Genomic DNA, 22830 nt, shown 5'->3' on the forward strand with positions numbered 1-22830 from the left:
AATGAGAAGACTGAGCAAATACCAAGATAATCGTCCAAATAAGGAAAAACAAAAACCCTGTTCTCTGAATACAGAAAGAAGGGCACCGAGAATCTTTGAAAAAAATTCTTGGAACTGAGGCTAGGCCAAACAGTAGAGCCACAAAACTGGTAATGCTTGTCTAAAAAGAGAATCTCAAACACTAAAAGTGATCTGAATGAATCGGAATATGCAGATACACATCCTGCAAAACTATTGTAGACATAAAATGCCCTTGCTAAACAAAAGGCAGAATAGTCCTACAGTAACCATCTTGAATGTTGGTATACATAACGATTCAATATTGATAGATCCGGAACTGGTCTGAAGGAATTGACCTTCTTTGGTACAATGAAGAGATAAAATAAAACCCTAGCCCCTGTTCCAGAACTGGAACTGGCATAATTACTCCAGCCAACTCTAGATCTGAAACACATTTCAGAAATGCTGAGCCTTGCTGTGTTAACTGGGACACGGGAAGAAAAAAATCTCTTAGCAGGAGGCCTTAACTGAAGCCAATTCTGTACCTTTCTGAAACAATGTTCTGAAACCAGAGATTGAGAACGGAATTGATCCAAACTCCTTTGAATAAAACGTAATCTGCCCCATACCAGCTGAACTGGAAAAAAAGGGCCGCACCTTCATAGGTACTTAGGAGCTGACTATAGGTTTCTATAAGGCTTGGATATATTCCAAACTGGAAATAGTTTCCAAACTGAAACCGCTCCTGAGGATGAAGGATCAGGCTTTTGCTCCTTATTATGAGAAAAAGAACGAAAAAAATGATTATTACCCTGGAAAGAAAGGGAAAAACAAAGTTAACTTTAGAAGACATATCAGCATTCCAAGTTAAATCCATAAAGCTTTTCTAGCTAAAATAGCTAGAGACATATACCTGACATCAACTCAAATGATATCAAAAGATGGTATCACCAATAAAATTATTAGCATGTTATAGAATAAAAATAATGCTATAAAATTATGATCTGTTACTTGTTGCGCTAAAACTTCTAACCAAAAAGATGAAGCTGCAGCAACATCCGGTAAAAATATAGCAGGTCTAAGAAGATTACCTAAACATAAGTAAACTTTTCTTAGAAAGGATTCAATTTTCTTATCTAAAGGATCCTTAAATTTAGTACTATCTGCCGTAAGAATAGTAGTACATTTAAGCAGGAATAGAGACAGCCCCAAACCTTAGGGATTTTGTCCCAAAAAACTGAAATCTGTCAGATGGCACAGAATATAATTGCTTAAACATTTAGAAGGAGTAAAAGAATTACCCAAATTATTCCATTCCCTGGAAATTACTTCAGAAAAAGCATCAGGGAGATTAAACACTTCTGGAATAAATACAGGAGATTTAAAAAACCCTATTTAAACGTTTAGATTTAGTATCAAGAGGACCAGAATCCTCTATATCTAAAGCAATTAATACGTCTTTAAATAAAGAACGAATAAATTCCATCTTGAACAAATAAAAAGATTTAACAGCATCAACCTCTGAGACAGAAACTTCTGAACCAGAAGAACCATTATCAGTATCAGAACGATGATGTTCATTTAAAAATTCATCTGAAAAAAAGAGAAGTTTTGAAAGACTTTTATGTAAACTAGAAGGAGAAATAACAGACATAGCCTTCTAAATGGATTTAAAAAAATAAAATCTCTTATGTTTATCAGGAACACTCTGAAAATTAAATGTTGACGGAACAGCAACAGGTAATATAACAGTACTAAAGGAAATTTTATCTGCATTAATAAGTTTGTCATGACATGCAATACAAACAGCTGGAGAAACAGGTACCAAAAATTTATAGCAGATACACTTAGCTTGGTAGCTCCAGCCCCGGGCAGTGATTTTCCTCAAGTAACTTCTGACTCAGTTGCAACGTGGAACATCTTGCAATATGTAATAGAAAAAACAACATATAAAGCAAATTGATCAAAATCCTTAAATGACAGTTTCAGGAATGGGAAAAAAATGCCAGTGAACAAGCTTCTAGCAACCAGAAGCAATAAATAATGAGACTTAAATAATGTGGAGACAAAAGCGACGCCCATATTTTTTTAGCGCCAAGACGCCCACATTATTTGGCGCCGAAATGCCTTTTGGCGCCAAAAATGACGCCACATCCGGAACGCCGACATTTTTGGCGCAAAATAACGTCAAAAAAATGACGCAACTTCCGGTGACACGTATGACGCCGGAAACGGAAAAGAATTTTTGCGCCAAAAAAATCCGCGCCAAGAATGACGCAATAAAATGAAGCATTTTCAGCCCCCGCGAGCCTAACAGCCCACAGGGAAAAAGAGTCAAATTTTTGAAGGTAAGAAAAAATGATTAATTCAAATGCATTATCCCAAATATGAAACTGACTGTCTGAAAAATAAGGAAAGTTGAACATTCTGAGTCAAGGCAAATAAATGTTTGAATACATATATTTAGAACTTTATAAACAAAGTGCCCAACCATAGCTTTAGAGTGTCACAGAAAATAAGATTTACTTACCCCAGGACACTCATCTACATGTTTGTAGAAAGCCAAACCAGTACTGAAACGAGAATCAGCAGAGGTAATGGTATATATAAGAGTATATCGTCGATCTGAAAAGGGAGGTAAGAGATGAATCTCTACGACCGATAACAGAGAACCTATGAAATAGACCCCGTAGAAGGAGATCACTGCATTCAAAATAGGCAATACTCTCCTCACATCCCTCTGACATTCACTGCACGCTGAGAGGAAAACCGGGCTCCAACTTGCTGCGGAGCGCATATCAACGTAGAATCTAGCACAAACTTACTTCACCACCTCCATCGGAGGCAAAGTTTGTAAAACTGAATTGTGGGTGTGGTGAGGGGTGTATTTATAGGCATTTTAAGGTTTGGGAAACTTTGCCCCTCCTGGTAGGAATGTATATCCCATACGTCACTAGCTCATGGACTCTTGCTAATTACATGAAAGAAATGTTAATTAATCTGTAATTAGTGTTAGCCAATCAATTATGTGAACCTAACCTTATCAGTTGGGGTGGAGTTAAGCACTTTCCATAAAATACACACTCACCCACAAAAAGGGGAAGGGGACACAAGCAGATGGCACAAGGGGCCACACTGAGCATGCATGATGACCACACCCTATCCAGAGGAGATGGGAGGCTAAGCTGACCAGACAAGTCAGGATAATGGCAAGAGATTGTCCAGGGGTAACCTAAGAGGGTCTATTTACACTGAACCCCAGTGAAGGATACCACAAAGTATGAAGCAAACCTATATAAAAGTTTTATTAATATGATTTATGCTCTTTACATTTATATTGAAAATTTTATTATTGAATCAGGTGAGTTAATCAATTCTGCTTTGCCCTTTATAGTCACAAATGTTTTTGTTAGGTAATTCCTGTTAACCTGGTCTTATCTGTCGACAATAACACTGGGTCAATCAGGAATCTGGTAATAATATAATTTTCTTATGGTCTTCCAGGATTATTGGTTTACCCGATTCTTGCCAGCTATGCTGAGAATTTAAATAACAAAAGTTTCTGTTTCTCTATTATACACGCAAGCTACTGCAAGTAAAATAATTTAGTGATTGTTTTAACCTGATAATCATTAAATCATTGTAATGATGTTTGCTTATTGATTTGCTTTATTCAAATATTGCTTATTATTTCTAATAATTCTTTTAATAAACTAAGTTTGCTTATTGATCTGGTCTCAGTTTAATTAATAGACAAATCAGAACTAGTGTTATTAAATTGCACACATTGCCCCTGCAAAGTTGGTAACCGCTATTATATATATATATATATATATATATATATATAACATTAATACACTTTGCGGGTACACTACTGAAATAATAATAAAGATAATATTTATATATATATATTTATATATATAAACCACAACCAACCACTTAGTGACAGAAGTTGTAGAAAATAAAAATTGCATATTATTATGTATAGTGCCGCCAAATTAATATTCTCATATAATTTATTTTTTTTACATCTGCATTATTTATACCTGTAATGGTCATAATATAAAATTGTATATTTAAATATTCTATCGATGACCATCTCTAGATCCTAAAATGCAAACTTTATTTCACTTTTAAATTTCCTATTGTTCAAAAAATAAATATAAGATTCATGTGATTAAGTTGACTAAAATGTTTAAGTAAACAACAAAGATTGTTTATCTAAAATAGTTATGCATAATGAAACATTTTTTTTTTTAATTTTCTTAACTTGAAATGCACCCTGCTTACTTCTCAAGGCTTATCCTGCTACATTGATTTCCCTAAATGGCATTAACAGGTAACAACTGTGAAACAATGTACTTTATACTAACACTATTATCACGACTAGCCTTGTTGTCTGAAGACTAAAGCCCGGATATGCTCCTCCAAATAAGGAAAATGGTGAGGGGGGGGAGGTGACCATTGAAAACCAATCACAAACAAAAGCACAAACTTTGCTGATAGCTTAGCAGTACAGGATACATGTATAGTCAATACAAGGTGTTTACCTCCCCTTTAAATGTATGTATTTGTTACTATTGCCCATGCTCTCAGACACTCCATAGATTACTACAATATTTGAAACATTGTGAAAATTGTAATACATTTAAAAGTAAGAAAATCATTCTAATTATACTATAATAAAGGATTACAAAACCCAATTCTCTTTACTCACCTTGTATGAACTGCTGCCAACAATTTTTCTGCATCTTCATGTTCAATTTTGGCTGTAAAGAAAAACAAATGTAAATACAAACACATTTAACAATAAAAACCAGTTGATAAAACAATTACAATCAGACCCAAATAAAATAAAAATGTTTACCTGGATTTATTTTAATATTTGAGAGTCCACAGAAACAATTAAAATATGTTTAAAACTTTTACTGACAATCATTGCTGTCTGGAAAAATGTTACATAGTTTGAATATCTTCTACTCAGTAAAAAGTAAGGTATAGATCATGGGCAAATATTATACTATATGCCAAAAACACTGCTTCTATAGTTCAGGCTTCATATAAAAAACATAATTTATGCTTACCTGATAAATTCCTTTCTCCTGTAGTGTGGTCAGTCCACGTGTCATCATTACTTCTGGGATATTACTCCTCCCCAACAGGAAGTGCAAGAGGATTCACCCAGCAGAGCTGCATATAGCTTCTCCCCTCTACGTCACTCCCAGTCATTCGACCAAGGACCAACGAGAAAGGAGAAGCCAAGGGTGTATTTACCTGCCGCAAAAAAACAGGGCGGGCCGTGGACTGATCACACTACAGGAGAAAGGAATTTATCAGGTAAGCATAAATTATGTTTTCTCCTGTTAAGTGTGATCAGTCCACGGGTCATCATTACTTCTGGGATACCAATACCAAAGCAAAAGTACACGGATGACGGGAGGGATAGGCAGGCTCTTTATACAGAAGGAACCACTGCCTGAAGAACCTTTCTCCCAAAAATAGCCTCCGAAGAAGCAAAAGTGTCAAATTTGGAAAATTTGGAAAAATTATGAAGTGAAGACCAAGTTGCAGCCTTGCAAATCTGTTCAACAGAGGCCTCATTCTTAAAGGCCCAAGTGGAAGCCACAGCTCTAGTGGAATGAGCTGTAATTCTTTCAGGAGGCTGCTGTCCAGCAGTCTCATAAGCTAAACGAATTATGCTACGAAGCCAAAAAGAGAGAGAGGTAGCAGAAGCTTTTTGACCTCTCCTCTGACCAGAGTAAACGACAAACAGGGAAGACGTTTGTCGAAATTCTTTAGTTGCCTGTAAGTAAAATTTTAGGGCACGAACTACATCCAGATTGTGCAGAAGACGTTCCTTCTTTGAAGAAGGATTTGGACATAAGGATGGAACAACAATCTCTTGATTGATATTCCTGTTAGTGACTACCTTAGGTAAGAACCCAGGTTTAGTACGCAGAACTACCTTATCCGAGTGAAAAATCAAATAAGGAGAATCACAATGTAAGGCTGATAACTCAGAGACTCTTCGAGCCGAGGAAATAGCCATTAAAAATAGAACTTTCCAAGATAACAACTTTATATCAATGGAATGAAGGGGTTCAAACGGAACGCCCTGTAAAACGTTAAGAACAAGGTTTAAACTCCATGGCGGAGCAACAGTTTTAAACACAGGCTTAATCCTGGCCAAAGCCTGACAAAAAGCCTGAACGTCTGGAACTTCTGACAGACGTTTGTGCAACAGAATGGACAGAGCTGAGATCTGTCCCTTTAAGGAACTAGCAGATAAACCCTTTTCTAAACCTTCTTGTAGAAAAGACAATATCCTAGGAATCCTAACCTTACTCCAAGAGTAACCTTTGGATTCGCACCAATATAGGTATTTACGCCATATCTTATGGTAAATTTTTCTGGTAACAGGCTTCCTAGCCTGTATTAAGGTATCAATAACTGACTCAGAAAAACCACGTTTTGATAAAATCAAGCGTTCAATTTCCAAGCAGTCAGCTTCAGAGAAGTTAGATTTTGATGTTTGAAAGGACCCTGTATCAGAAGGTCCTGTTTAAGAGGTAGAGACCAAGGTGGACAGGATGACATGTCCACCAGATCTGCATACCAAGTCCTGCGTGGCCATGCAGGTGCTATTAGAATCACTGATGCTCTCTCCTGCTTGATTCTGGCAATCAATCGAGGAAGCATCGGGAAGGGTGGAAACACATAAGCCATCCTGAAGGTCCAAGGTGCTGTCAAAGCATCTATCAGGACCGCTCCCGGATCCCTGGATCTGGACCCGTAACGAGGAAGCTTGGCGTTCTGTCGAGACGCCATGAGATCTATCTCTGGTTTGCCCCAATGACGAAGTATTTGGGCAAAGACCTCCGGATGAAGTTCCCACTCCCCCGGATGAAAAGTCTGACGACTTAAAAAATCCGCCTCCCAGTTCTCCACTCCCGGGATGTGGATTGCTGACAGGTGGCAAGAGTGAGACTCTGCCCAGCGAATTATCTTTGATACTTCCATCATTGCTAGGGAGCTTCTTGTCCCTCCCTGATGGTTGATGTAAGCTACAGTCGTGATGTTGTCCGACTGAAACCTGATGAACCCCCGAGTTGTCAACTGGGGCCAAGCCAGAAGGGCATTGAGAACTGCTCTCAATTCCAGAATGTTTATTGGTAGGAGACTCTCCTCCTGATTCCATTGTACCTGAGCCTTCAGAGAATTCCAGACGGCGCCCCAACCTAGAAGGCTGGCGTCTGTTGTTACAATTGTCCAGTCTGGCCTGCTGAATGGCATCCCCCTGGACAGATGTGGCCGAGAAAGCCACCATAGAAGAGAATTTCTGGTCTCTTGATCCAGATTCAGAGAAGGGGACAAGTCTGAGTAATCCCCATTCCACTGACCTAGCATGCACAATTGCAGCGGTCTGAGGTGTAGGCGTGCAAAGGGTACTATGTCCATTGCCGCCACCATTAAGCCGATTACCTCCATGCATTGAGCCACTGACGGGTGTTGAATGGAATGAAGGACACGGCATGCACTTTGAAGTTTTGTTAACCTGTCTTCTGTCAGGTAAATTTTCATTTCTACAGAATCTATAAGAGTCCCCAGGAAGGGAACTCTTGTGAGTGGAAAGAGAGAACTTTTCTTTTCGTTCACCTTCCATCCATGCGACCTTAGAAATGCCAGTACTAACTCGGTATGAGACTTGGCAGTTTGAAAGCTTGAAGCTTGTATCAGAATGTCGTCTAGGTACGGAGCTACCGAAATTCCTCGCGGTCTTAGTACTGCCAGAAGAGCACCCAGAACCTTTGTGAAGATTCTTGGAGCTGTAGCCAATCCGAATGGAAGAGCTACAAACTGGTAATGCCTGTCTAGAAAGGCAAACCTTAGATACCGGTAATGATCTTTGTGAATCGGTATGTGAAGGTAAGCATCTTTTAAATCCACTGTGGTCATGTACTGACCCTTTTGGATCATGGGTAAAATTGTCCGAATAGTCTCCATTTTGAACGATGGAACTCTTAGGAACTTGTTTAGGATCTTTAAATCCAGGATTGGCCTGAAAGTTCCCTCTTTTTTGGGAACCACAAACAGATTTGAGTAAAACCCTTGTCCCTGTTCCGACCGTGGAACTGGATGGATTACTCCCATTAACAAAAGCTCTTGTACGCAGCGTAGAAAAGCCTTTCTCTTTGTTTGGTTTGTTGACAACCTTGACAGATGAAATCTCTCTCTTGGAGGAGAGTATTTGAAGTCCAGAAGGTATCCCTGAGATATTATCTCTAGCGCCCAGGGATCCTGGACATCTCTTGCCCAAGCCTGGGCGAAGAGAGAAAGTCTGCCCCCCACTAGATCCGATCCCGGATCGGGGGCCCTCAATTCATGCTGTTTTAGGGGCAGCAGCAGGTTTCCTGGCCTGCTTGCCCTTGTTCCAGGACTGGTTAGGTCTCCAGCCTTGTCTGTAGCGAGCAACAGATCCTTCCTGTTTTGGAGCAGAGGAAGTTGATGCTGCTCCTGCTTTGAAATTCCGAAAGGAACGAAAATTAGACTGTCTAGCCTTAGGTTTGGCTCTGTCTTGAGGCAGGGCATGGCCTTTACCTCCTGTAATGTCAGAGATAATTTCTTTCAATCCGGGCCCAAATAAGGTCTGCCCCTTGAAAGGTATATTAAGTAATTTAGACTTAGAAGTAACGTCAGCTGACCAGGATTTTAGCCACAGTGCTCTGCGCGCCTGAATGGCGAATCCGGAATTCTTAGCCGTAAGTTTAGTTAAATGTACTACGGCATCCGAAATGAATGAATTAGCTAGCTTAAGGACTCTAAGCTTGTCCGTAATCTCATCCAGAGTGGCTGAACTAATGGTCTCTTCCAGAGACTCAAACCAGAATGCCGCCGCAGCCGTGACCGGCGCAATGCATGTAAGGGGTTGCAATATAAAACCTTGTTGAACAAACATTTTCTTAAGGTAACCCTCTAACTTTTTATCCATTGGATCTGAAAAGGCACAGCTATCCTCCACCGGGATAGTGGTACGCTTAGCTAAAGTAGAAACTGCTCCTTCCACCTTAGGGACCGTTTGCCATAAGTCCCGTGTGGTGGTGTCTATCGGAAACATCTTTCTAAATATCGGAGGGGGTGAGAACGGCACACCGGGTCTATCCCACTCCTTAGTAACAATTTCAGTTAGTCTCTTAGGTATAGGAAAAACGTCAGTACTCGATGGTACCGCAAAATATTTATCCAACCTACACATTTTCTCTGGTATTGCAACTGTGTTACAATCATTCAGAGCCGCTAACACCTCCCCTAGTAATACACGGAGGTTTTCCAGCTTAAATTTAAAATTTGAAATATCTGAATCCAATCTGTTTGGATCAGAACCGTCAGCCGCAGAAAGAAGCTCTCCGTCCTCATGTTCTGCAAGTTGTGACGCAGTATCTGACATGGCCCTAACATTATCAGCGCACTCTGTTCTCACCCCAGAGTGATCACGCTTACCTCTTAGTTCTGGTAATTTAGCCAAAACTTCAGTCATAACAGTAGCCATATCCTGTAATGTGATTTGTAATGGCCGCCCAGATGTACTCGGCGCCACAATATCACGCACCTCCCGAGCGGGAGATGCAGGTACTGACACGTGAGGCGAGTTAGTCGGCATAACTCTCCCCTCGTTGTTTGGTGAAATGTGTTCAATTTGTACAGATTGATTTTTATTTAAAGTAGCATCAATGCAGTTAGTACATAAATTTCTATTGGGCTCCACTTTGGCATTAGCACATATAGCACAGATGTCTTCCTCTGAATCAGACATGTTTAACACACTAGCAAATAAACTAGCAACTTGGAAATACTTTTCAAGTAATTTACTATAATATTAAAACGTACTGTGCCTATAAGAAGCACAGAAAGAGTTATGACAGTTGAAAGTTAATAAACTGAAAGGTTATAGCATCAAATCTTTGTAAAAAACACAATTTTAGCAAAGGCTTGTTCCCATTAGCAAAGGATAACTAACCCTGATAGCAGAAAAAAAGTTACAGAAATAAACGTTTTTTATCACAGTCAACTACAATCTCACAGCTCTGCTGTGAGGATTACCTCCCTCAAAACAAGTTTTGAAGACCCCTGAGTTCTGTAGAGATGAACCGGATCATGCAGGAAATACAATGAGCTTCTGACTGAATTTTTTGATGCGTAGCAAAATCGCCAAAAAAGGCCACTCCCCTTCACACACAACAGTGAGAGAGATCAGTAAACTGTCATAAATTAAATCAAACAACTGCCAAGTGGAAAAAAATAGTGCCCAAAACATTTTATTCACCCAGTACCTCAGAAAATGAAAACGATTTTACATTCCAGCAAAAAACGTTTAACATAAATTAAGAGTTATTAAAAAGCCTGTTGCCAGTCCCTGCAAATTAGGCTAAAGTCTTATGTACACAGTGTAATTCCAGTGAAGTACCATTCCCCAGAATACTGAAGTGTAAAATATACATACATGACAGCCTGATACCAGATGCTGCTACTGCATTTAAGGCTGAGTTTACATTATATCGGTATGGCAGGATTTTCTCATCAATTCCATTGTCAGAAAATAATAAGCCGCTACATACCTCTTTGCAGATTAATCTGCCCGCTGTCCCCTGATCTGAAGTTTACCTCTCCACAGATGGCCGAGAAACAGCAATATGATCTTAACTACGCCGGCTAAAATCATAGTAAAAACTCAGGTAGAATCTTCTTCAAATCTACCAGAGAAGAAATAACACACTCCGGTGCTATTATAAAATAACAAACTTTTGATTGAAGGAATAAAACTAAGTATAATCACCATAGTCCTCTCACACCTCCTATCTAGTCGTTGGGTGCAAGAGAATGACTGGGAGTGATGTAGAGGGGAGGAGCTATATGCAGCTCTGCTGGGTGAATCCTCTTGCACTTCCTGTTGGGGAGGAGTAATATCCCAGAAGTAATGATGACCCGTGGACTGATCACACTTAACAGGAGAAATCTGTATTCTCCTGCTTTAGACAAGACCACACAAATCACTTCCAGGCATGTGTCCACTTATATAAATGAAAAAGCTTAAAAGTAAATGAAATCCAAAATCTTTATTCCACTATTCAGATAGAACATACAGTTCCAATGTACTTTATTTTGCATTTACATTTTCTTTAATAATTCTGACTTTTCTGCTTTACTGAACTCCTTAATGTATTTTACATTGAATATTCTAGCACAATCCCTATTCTCTTCCCAGGTATCTCCTACCCTCATGTCTCCTGCGTCCTTGAAATTTACGTTTTCGGGTTAGAGATTTTGTCACCCTATATTTAACATTAAAAAAAAAAAAAAAAAAAAACCGTCTTCAGAAGTTTTATTGATTTAAAAAAAATATATATATAGATATTCCCTTTCCCCAGTTTTGCATAACCAACACTTAGGTTAAAGATATATTTTTTACCCCTGTGACTACCTTGTTTCTAAGCCTCTACAGACTGTCCCCTTATTTTAGTTATTTGGCTAAAATGCAAGTCTGTCAAAAGAACTGGGATAAGGGGACAGTCAGCAGTCGTGTATTGCTATAATGGTTTTGGTTATGAAAAATTGGAAAATGGGTAATAAAAAGGGATTATCTATCTTTTTAAACAATAATTTTCAAGTAGACTGTCCCTTTAATTCATTCCTTCCTAAAAGTAAAACTCCTGCTGTAGATTAATTTTATTTTTAAGATAACTAAGATAATCATCTATACTGCTATTTAAACAATTTAAGAATTTTCCATAGGCGGTTAAATGTATATCATCATGTCAGTCTGTGTATATTATGCTATTACTCGTGTCATTTTTATTTGTATAGTAAATATTTAATACAAAAAAAATAGAGGTGTTTAATGACCCTTTAACATCTCAAACTGGGTACTTGCAAGCAATAACTCCTTAAAGGGACAATAACTCCTTAATGGGACATTAAACACTTTGAGATGGTAATATAAAATTCTAAATCGCATATATATAAAAAAAAATCTCTGCAATATACTTTCATTATTTAATTTTGTCTAATTTTCCTGTAATACCTTTCTGAAATTGTGAGCTTTTCAGTTCCTGTTAGAAATGAAAGTGCAGAGCACTATTATATGCCACACAGCCATTGGCTGCACACTCTAGTGACCTATTTATAATTGTCCCTAATTGGCCACAGCAGAGAAGGTAACCTAAGTTACAACATGGCAGCTCCCATTGTTTTATAGGCACTAAAACTTTACACTTATTTTATCAATATTTAAACAGCTAATGAAAATAAAAAAAATAAAAAAATACAAATTATTCTCAGACTAATCTTTTCTTTGAATGCATCATTCGGCCCAGCATTTATTAAGGGCAAGATTACAAATCGTGCGTTATGATCTTTTTCATAATCAATTTCCATTGCGCAGCTATTACAAATCTTGAAAAATCATGATTGCATGCATTCGCCTTTTACCCAACAATCCTTTCTGCTCTCGAAGAGCTGTAGTTAAATTAACAGTTTTGCGCAACATAAAATTTTCACGAAACACTTCAAAAATACATTACAAAGTACACTTACACTCATAAAAAAAAACAATTTATGCTTACCTGATAAATTTATTTATTTCCGGATCCACAGATCTTAATTACTGTTGGGATATCACTCCTGTCCAGCAGGAGGCGGCAAAGAGCACCACAGCAAAGCTGTTAAATACCACCCCCTTACCCATAACCCCCAGTCATTCGACTAGAAGCAAGGGAGTGACAAAAATGAATTAGAGGTGCATGAAGTTTACATAAAAAATAAACTGTCTGAAAATAAAGGGCGGGCTGTGGACTCACTATATCCGGAAATAAATAAATTTATCAGGTAAGCATAAATTATGTTTTCTTTCCTAAGATATAGTGAGTCCACAGATCATCTTTATTGTTGTGAACCAATACCCAAGCCATAGGACACGGATAATTAGGGAGGGACAAGACAGGTAACCTTAAACAGAAGGCACCACTGCTTGAAGAACCTGTCTCCCAAAAGAAGCCTCAGCTGAAGCAAAAATATCAAACTTATAACATTTAGAAAAAGTGGGTAAAGATGACAAAGTGGCAGCCTTGCAAATCTGTTCCACAGAAGCTACATTTTTGAAGGCCCAAGATGAGGAAACAGCCCTTGTGGAATGAGCCGTGATTTTCTTAGGAGGCTGCTGTCCAGCAGTCTCATATGCCAAACGAATAACACTCCTCAACCAAAAAGAAAGAAGTAGCCATAGCTTTCTGACCCTTGCGTTTTCCAGAACACAACAAACAAAGAAGACTGGCTAAAATACTTAGTCGCCTGTAAATAATATTTCAATGCACGAACCACATCCAGGTTGTGCAACAAACGCTCCTTCTGAGAAGAAGGATTAGGACACAAAGAAGGAACAACAATTTCTTGATTAATATTTCTATCCGAAACCACTTTTGGAATGAAACCTAAGGCAGTACGTAATACCACCTTATCAGATTGAAAAATAAGGTAAGGAGATTCACACTGAAGTGCTGAAAAGCTCTGAAACTCTTCTAGCCGAAGAGATAGCCACCAAAAACAAAACCATCCAGGTTAACATTTTAATATCCAAAGTATGCATAGGCTCAAACGGAGCCTATTGAAGAACTCTAAGAACCAAATTAAGACTCCATGGAGGAGTAGCAAACTTAAACGTAGGCCGGATTCTAACCAGGGCCTGACAAAAAGACTGCACATCTGGCACATCTGCCAGACGCTTGTGCAACAAAATAGATAAAGCAGAAATTTGACCCTTCAGGGTACTAGCAGCTAAAAAACAACAAAAAGTATTGGTGCACATCCAACCACTTAAGTCCACTCTTTCATGGCATATTTGTATATGCTTCTGTCTGCCAAATATACTTACATAGCTTCTAATAAGATTGGGATAAACATCTCGCAATAATATTGGCTTATATTTGAGCTGCAAAAACAAATATACTTCTATCTGCTAAATATACTTACATAGTTCAAATAAAATTGGGATTAACATCTCGCAATAATATTGACTTATATTTATGCTGCAAAAAATTGCCTGTTAAATATGCTTTTAAATTTAAACAACAACTTCTGTCTGCTACATATACTTACATAGTTCAAATAAGATTGGGATAAACATCTCACAATAATATTGACTTATATTTATGCTGCAAAAAATTGCCTGTTTAAATTAAAATAGGGATCTTAGTCACACAATATGATCATATTCTGCTAAGCCAGTCACCACTTACAAGGTGTCCCACTGTAGACTGGTCCTAACACTAACCAGTTTCCACACTGCAGCAAGCCATGTCTACACAGTGTGAAGCTTTCTAGCTTATTAAGTATATCACAATTACATTATCTGGAACACACCTGGGCTGGGTGGCGTAAATTTACCAAAGGGGAGGGATTTGGTCATCTCCCTATTCAAAAGATACAAGAGTTTTTTTTTGGTTAAGCACACCACAAAAGGACTGTTTAATCCTAACACACATATTGTGGGAGTGCTACCAAAGTGACCAAAACAACAAAAAGTATTGGTGCACATCCAACCACTTAAGTCCACTCTTTCATGACATATTTGTATATGCTTCTGTCTGCCAAATATACTTACATAGCTTCTAATAAGATTGGGATAAACATCTCGCAATAATATTGGCTTATATTTGAGCTGCAAATACAAATATACTTCTATCTGCTAAATATACTTACATAGTTCAAATAAAATTGGGATTAACATCTCACAATAATATTAATTAATAATAACAAAAGTTTTACACCCTTGTAAGGAATAGACAAAAGCTTAGATTTTGATGAAACATCCGCAGACCAGGACTTCAACCATAAGGCCCTGCGAGCCAAAACAGCAAAACCAGAATTTTTTGCTCCCAACCTGATGACCTGCAAAGAGGCATCCGTGATGAATGAATTAGTTAACCTAAGAGCCTTAATCCTATCTTGGATCTCCTCCATAGGCGCATACGTCTGAATAGAATCGGACAAAGCATCAAACCAATATGCTGCTGCACTGGTAACAGTAGCAAAAAACACAGCAGGCTGCCATTCCATACCCTGGTGAACATAAATCCTTTTAAGCAACGCTTCAAACTTTTTATCCATAGGATCTTTTAAAGAACAGCTATCCTCAATGGGAATAGTAGTCCTCTTGGCCAAGGTGGAAATCACTCCCTCCACCTTGGGAACTGTCTGCCAAGACTCCCCAACAGAATCAGCAAATCGGAAACATTTTCTTAAAAACAGGAGAAGGGGAAAAAGGAACCCCTGGCTTCTCCCACTCCCATGCAATAATCTCAGAAGCACGGTCAGGAACAAGAAAAACCTCCACCTCTGAGGGAACATCAAAATACTTGGTTAGTTTATTAGATTTCTTTGGAATAACTACTAACGTAGTATCAGAATCCTCCAAAGTAGCCAAAAACTCTTTAAGAAGCGCGCAGAGGTGTTCAAGCTTAAATCTAAAAATCACAGCTTCAGAATCAGAAGAAACAACCATACTGTCTGAATCTGAAATTTCCCCCTCAGACGCTATGGAAGAATCCTCCCCCTCAGACCTATGGGAAGAAACATTCAGCATAACCATACTTGATTCAGATACCTTGACAACTGAATCCTTATATCTCCTTTAACACTTTCCCTGAAACACAGGAAAAACCGCCAGTGCATTAGTTACCGCAGAGGATATCTGGGTAGAAATGTCCTGCAAGAAAACTCCAACTGGAGTAGAAACACTGGGCACTGCGTGAGAGGACACTGAATGAAGGGACACATGAAGAGAAAGCTGCGGCATATTCTGAACAGGAGACCCCTGAACAGCATCCACCCCAGCTAACGATGGCTCAGGATTCCCTACACTGTAAGGTCCTCTCAATACATGAGGCACAAAAAGGCATTGGAGGGTCCACATTAGAATCAAAACACAAGCTGCATGTAACATCTTGCAAAGCTTCTTCCATCTTTACCAAAAACAAATCAAATTTGCTTCAAAAAAATTTAAAACAAAAAAACGTTACTGTCAGTTTAAATTTTAAACTGCAACTTTTTTACTGCAAAAAAATACAATTGCTTTTTAAACTAAAAAACCCCTTCAGGCAGGCTCCTTACCTCAACAGACCCTGCTGAAGTGCCTACCTGACCCCCCTGAAGCCGGAAAATATCTCTTAGCTTTTGAAAGCAATGAAAACTGCCAGACTAAGCCCCGCCCTTTCGTGGGCGTGGCTGAAAGACCGACTTCCATTACAGGGGGAAAAAAACATTTAAAACCACACAGAGCCTCTCCTGAGTGTCATACAGTGCCCAAATATAAACCCACATTGGTTTAACAGTCCCTGTAGCCATCAAAGTGCCAAACTCTTTTAATAAAGAAAATAAAAAACGGCACTTACCTGAGTCAAATCTGCCCGGCAGCAGGCAGCTCACAGATATGGAAAGGCTTCCTCCCTCCATAGACCCGTGGAACAAGTGAAGAACTGACTAAAGTTAATCAGGCATTCAGGGTAGGGAAGCACCAAACATGAAAGGCACGGTGAAATGAAAAAACATAATTTATGCTTACCTGATAAATTTATTTCTCTTGTAGTGTAGTCAGTCCACGGGTCATCCATTACTTATGGGATTATATCTCCTCCCCAACAGGAAGTTGCAAGAGGATCACCCAAGCAGAGCTGCTATATAGCTCCTCCCCTCACATGTCATATCCAGTCATTCGACCGAAACAAGACGAGAAAGGAGAAACCATAGGGTGCAGTGGTGACTGGAGTTTAATCAAAATTTAAACCTGCCTTAAAGACAGGGCGGGCCGTGGACTGACTACACTACAAGAGAAATAAATTTATCAGGTAAGCATAAATTATGTTTTCTCTTGTTAAGTGTAGTCAGTCCACGGGTCATCCATTACTTATGGGATACCAATACCAAAGCAAAAGTACACGGATGATGGGAGGGACAAGGCAGGAACTTTAAACGGAAGGAACCACTGCCTGAAGAACCTTTCTCCCAAAAATAGCCTCCGAAGAAGCAAAAGTGTCGAATTTGTAAAATTTCGAAAAAGTGTGAAGTGAAGACCAAGTTGCAGCCTTGCAAATCTGTTCAACAGAGGCCTCATTCTTAAAGGCCCAGGTGGAAGCCACAGCTCTAGTGGAATGAGCTGTAATTCTTTCAGGAGGCTGCTGTCCAGCAGTCTCATAGGCTAAACGTATTATGCTACGAAGCCAAAAGGAGAGAGAGGTAGCCGAAGCCTTTTGACCTCTCCTCTGTCCAGAGTAAACGACAAACAGAGAAGAAGTTTGACGAAAATCTTTAGTTGCCTGCATATAGAACTTCAGGGCACGGACCACGTCCAGATTATGCAAAAGTCGTTCCTTCTTTGAAGAAGGATTAGGACACAAAGATGGAACAACAATCTCTTGATTGATATTCCTGTTAGAAACTACCTTAGGTAAGAACCCAGGTTTAGTACGCAGAACTACCTTGTCTGAATGAAAAATCAGATAAGGAGAATCACAATGTAAGGCAGATAACTCAGAGACTCTTCGAGCCGAGGAAATAGCCATCAAAAACAGAACTTTCCAAGATAACAGCTTGATATCAATGGAATGAAGGGGTTCAAATGGAACACCTTGCAAAACGTTAAGAACTAAGTTTAAGCTCCACGGTGGAGCAACAGACTTAAACACAGGCTTAATCCTAGTCAAAGCCTGACAAAAAGCCTGAACATCTGGAACTTCTGCCAGACGTTTGTGTAGAAGAATAGACAGAGCCGAAATCTGTCCCTTTAACGAACTAGCAGATAAGCCCTTTTCTAAACCCTCTTGTAGAAAAGACAATATCCTAGGAATCCTAACCTTACTCCATGAGTAACTCTTGGATTCGCACCAATATAAATATTTACGCCATATTTTATGGTAAATTTTTCTGGTAACAGGTTTCCGAGCCTGTATTAAAGTATCAATAACCGACTCCGAGAAACCACGCTTTGATAGAATCAAGCGTTCAATCTCCATGCAGTCAGTTTCAGAGAAATTAGATTTGGATGATTGAAAAGACCCTGAATTAGAAGGTCCTGCCTCAGAGGCAGAGACCATGGTGGACAGGACGACATGTCCACTAGGTCTGCATACCAGGTCCTGCGTGGCCACGCAGGCGCTACCAAAATCACTGATGCACTCTCCTGTTTGATCTTGGCAATCAGTCGAGGCAGCATCGGGAATGGTGGAAACACATAGGCCATGTTGAAGACCCAAGGGGCTGTCAGAGCATCTATCAGCACCGCTCCCGGGTCCCTGGATCTGGATCCGTAACAAGGAAGCTTGGCGTTCTGGCGAGACGCCATGAGATCCAGATCTGGTTTGCCCCAACGATGAATCAGTTGATCGAAGACCTCCGGATGAAGTTCCCACTCCCCCGGATGAAAAGTCTGACGACTTAGAAAATCCGCCTCCCAGTTCTCCACGCCTGGGATGTGGATCGCTGACATGTGGCAAGAGTGAGACTCTGCCCAGCGAATTATCTTTGAGACTTCCAACATCGCTAGGGAACTCCTGGTTCCCCCTTGATGGTTGATGTAAGCCACAGTCGTGATGTTGTCCGACTGAAATCTGATGAACCTCAGAGTTGCTAACTGAGGCCAAGCTAGAAGAGCATTGAATATCGCTCTTAACTCCAGAATATTTATTGGGAGGAGTTTCTCCTCCTGAGTCCATGATCCCTGAGCCTTCAGTGAATTCCAGACTGCGCCCCAACCTAGAAGGCTGGCGTCTGTTACAATCGTCCAATCTGGCCTGCGAAAGGTCATCCCTTTGGACAGATGGGACCGAGAAAGCCACCATAGAAGAGAATCTCTGGTCTCTTGATCCAGATTTAGTAGAGGGGACAAATTTGAGTAATCCCCATCCCACTGACTGAGCATGCACAATTGCAGTGGTCTGAGATGTAGGCGCGCAAACGGTACTATGTCCATTGCCGCAACCATTAAGCCGATTGCTCCCATGCACTGAGCTACTGACGGGTGTGGAATGGAATGCAGGGCACGGCAAGTATTTTGAAGCTTTAATAACCTGGACTCCGTCAGGTAAATTTTCATCTCTATAGAATCTATAAGAGTCCCTAGGAAGGGAACCCTTGTGAGTGGTAATAGAGAACTCTTTTCCACATTCACCTTCCACCCATGCGACCTCAGAAACGCCAGAACTATCTCTGTGTGAGACCTGGCAAGTTGAAAACTTGACGCTTGTATCAGAATGTCGTCTAGATACGGAGCCACCGCTATGCCTCGCGGTCTTAGTACCGCCAGAAGAGAGCCCAGAACTTTTGTAAAGATTCTCGGGGCTGTAGCTAACCCGAAAGGAAGAGCTACAAACTGGTAATGCCTGTCTAGGAAGGCAAATCTTAGGTACCGATAATGATCTTTGTGAATCGGTATGTGAAGGTAGGCATCCTTTAAGTCTACAGTGGTCATGTATTGACCCTCTTGGATCATGGGTAGGATGGTTCGAATAGTTTCCATTTTGAATGATGGAACTCTTAGGAATTTGTTTAATATCTTTAGGTCCAAGATTGGTCTGAAGGTTCCCTCTTTCTTGGGAACCACAAACAGATTTGAGTAAAATCCTTGCCCTTGTTCCGTCCGCGGAACTGGGTGGATCACCCCCATTAATAAGAGGTCTTGTACACAGCGTAGAAACGCCTCTTTCTTTATTTGGTTTGCTGATAACCTTGAAAGATGAAATCTCCCTCGCGGAGCAGAAGCTTTGAAGTCCAGAAGGTATCCCTGAGATATGATCTCCAACGCCCAGGGATCCTGGATATCTCTTGCCCAAGCCTGGGCGAAGAGAGATAGTCTGCCCCCCACTAGATCCGATTCTGGATAGGGGGCCCTCTCTTCATGCTGTCTTAGGGCAGAAGCAGGTTTCCTGGCCTGCTTGCCCTTGTTCCAGGACTGGTTAGCTTTCCAGCCCTGTCTGTAACGAGCAACAGTTCCTTCCTGTTTTGGAGCGGAGGAAGTTGATGCTGCTCCTGCCTTGAAGTTACGAAAGGCACGAAAATTAGACTGTTTGGCCTTTGATTTGGCCTTGTCCTGAGGAAGAGTATGACCCTTACCTCCAGTAATGTCAGCAATAATTTCTTTCAAGCTGGGCCCGAATAAGGTCTGCCCTTTGAAAGGAATGTTAAGCAATTTAGATTTAGAAGTCACGTCAGCTGACCATGATTTAAGCCATAGCGCTCTGCGCGCTTGAATGGCGAAACCAGAGTTCTTAGCCGTTAATTTGGTTAAATGTACAACAGCATCAGAAACAAATGCGTTAGCTAGCTTAAGTGCTTTAAGATTGTCCATAATCTCATCCAATGGAGCTGTGCGAATGTCCTCTTCCAGAGACTCAAACCAGAATGCCGCAGCAGCAGTGACAGGCGCAATGCATGCAAGGGGCTGTAAGATAAAACCCTGTTGAACAAACACTTTCTTAAGGTATCCTAATTTTTTATCCATTGGATCTGAAAAAGCACAACTATCCTCCACCGGGATAGTGGTACGCTTAGCCAAAGTAGAAACTGCTCCCTCCACCTTAGGGACCGTCTGCCATAAGTCCCGTGTGGTGGCGTCTATTGGAAACATTTTCTTAAATATAGGAGGGGGGGGGAAAGGGCACACCGGGCCTATCCCACTCCTTGCTAATAATCTCTGTAAGCCTCTTAGGTATAGGAAAAACGTCAGTACTCACCGGTACCGCATAGTATCTATCCAGCCTACATAATTTCTCTGGAATTGCAACCGTGTTACAATCATTCAGAGCCGCTAATACCTCCCCTAGCAATATGCAGAGGTTTTCAAGCTTAAATTTAAAATTAGAAATCTCTGAATCCAGTCTCCCTGGATCAGATCCGTCACCCACAGAATGAAGCTCTCCGTCCTCATGTTCTGCAAATTGTGACGCAGTATCAGACATGGCTCCCCTATCAGCGCGCTCTGTCCTTAACCCCAAGCAATCGCGCTTGCCTCTTAATTCTGGCAATTTAGATAATACTTCAGTCATAACAGTAGCCATGTCTTGCAAAGTGATTTGTATGGGCCTCTCTGATTTACTTGGCGCCACAATATCACGCACCTCCTGAGCGGGAGGCGAAGGTACTGACACGTGAGGAGAGTTAGTCGGCATAACTTCCCCCTCGTTGTCTGGTGATAATTTCTTTACATGTAAAGATTGACTTTTATTTAAAGTGACATCAATGCATTGAGTACACAAATTTCTATGGGGCTCCACAGTGGCCTTCAAACATAGTGAACAAACAGAGTCATCTGTGTCAGACATGTTTAAACAGACTAGCGATGAGACTAGCAAGCTTGGAAAATACTTTTAAATAAATTTACAAGCAATATAAAAAACGCTACTGCGCCTTTAAGAAGTCCAAAAAGCTGTCACAGTTGAAATAACAATGAACCAAATTAGTTATAGCAACAAAAATTTTACAGTAAATGTATTAAGTTAGCAAAGGATTGTACCCACCAGCAAATGGATGATTAACCCCTTAATACCCAAAAACGGATATCAAATTAACAAATAACGTTTTTATCACAGTCAAAACACACTGTCACAGGTCTGCTGTGACTGATTACCTCCCTCAAAATGAATTTTGAAGACCCCTGAGCTCTCTAGGGATGTCCTGGATCATGGAGGATGAAGTAGGAAGACTATGACTGAATTTTTACTGCGCAACAAAAGCACTAAAATTGACCCCTCCCACTCATATTACAACAGTGGGAAATCTCAGTTAACTGTTTCTATGCAGAAATAAACGTTAGCCATGTGGAAAAATCATGCCCCAATAAGTTTTATCACCAAGTACCTCACAAAAAACGATTAACATGCCAGTAAACGTTTTGAACATTTAAAAATTATGAAGTGTTATTAATAAGCCTGCTACCAGTCGCTTTCACTGCAGTTAAGGCTCAAACATTACTTCAGCATTAACAGTATTTTCTTAGTCAAATTCCATTCCCTAGAAAAATACTTCAGTGCACGTACACACATCAGCCTAATACCAGTCGCTACTACTGCATTCCAGGCTGTACTTACATTATATTGGTAACAGCAGTATTTTCTAGTCAATTCCATTCCATAGAAAAATATTTACTGCACATACCTCGTTTGCAGGGGGGCCCCGCATGCTATTCCCCTTTCTGAAGTTACCTCACTCCTCAGAATGTGCGAGAAACAGCCAGTGGATCTTAGTTACTTCTGCTAAGATCATAGAAAACGCAGGCAGATTCTTCTTCTAATACTGCCTGAGAACAAACAGCACACTCCGGTGCCATTTAAAATAACAAACTTTTGATTGAAGACATAAACTAAGTTTAAAAAACACCACAGACCTCTCACAATGACCTATCTATGTTGAGTTGCAAGAGAATGACTGGATATGACATGTGAGGGGAGGAGCTATATAGCAGTTCTGCTTGGGTGATCCTCTTGCAACTTCCTGTTGGGGAGGAGATATAATCCCATAAGTAATGGATGACCCGTGGACTGACTACACTTAACAAGAGAAATCCCACCAGTTTTCAGGTGCTCAAAAGCCACCACAGCTCTACTGAAGAGACTGATGTGGAACACAGCTAGACCCCAGTAAAAAACAGAACAAACAGCTCTGCTTTAAAAATAATAAACTCTTGATTGACGAATCTACAGACACTCTAAAAACATTACCACCTCCTTGCAGAGGCAAAGAGGATGACTGGGGGTTATGGGTAAGGGGGTGGTATTTAGCAGCTTTGCTGTGGTG

At 40.2% G+C, this 22830-nt stretch overlaps 1 protein-coding gene across 1 annotated transcript in view; it reads right to left on the minus strand.

The window, feature by feature from the left end:
* The window catches only part of LOC128657841 (formin-2-like), a 141631-nt gene that overhangs the window by 43676 nt on the left and 75125 nt on the right, over positions 1-22830 (minus strand). The window contains exon 11 of the mRNA XM_053712263.1: positions 4718-4769. Coding sequence (XP_053568238.1) covers positions 4718-4769 — 52 coding nt within the window. The remainder of the gene's footprint in view (positions 1-4717; positions 4770-22830) is intronic.

Source organism: Bombina bombina, chromosome 4, assembly GCF_027579735.1.
Source record: "Bombina bombina isolate aBomBom1 chromosome 4, aBomBom1.pri, whole genome shotgun sequence".
In the NCBI taxonomy this organism is placed as follows: domain Eukaryota; kingdom Metazoa; phylum Chordata; class Amphibia; order Anura; family Bombinatoridae; genus Bombina; species Bombina bombina.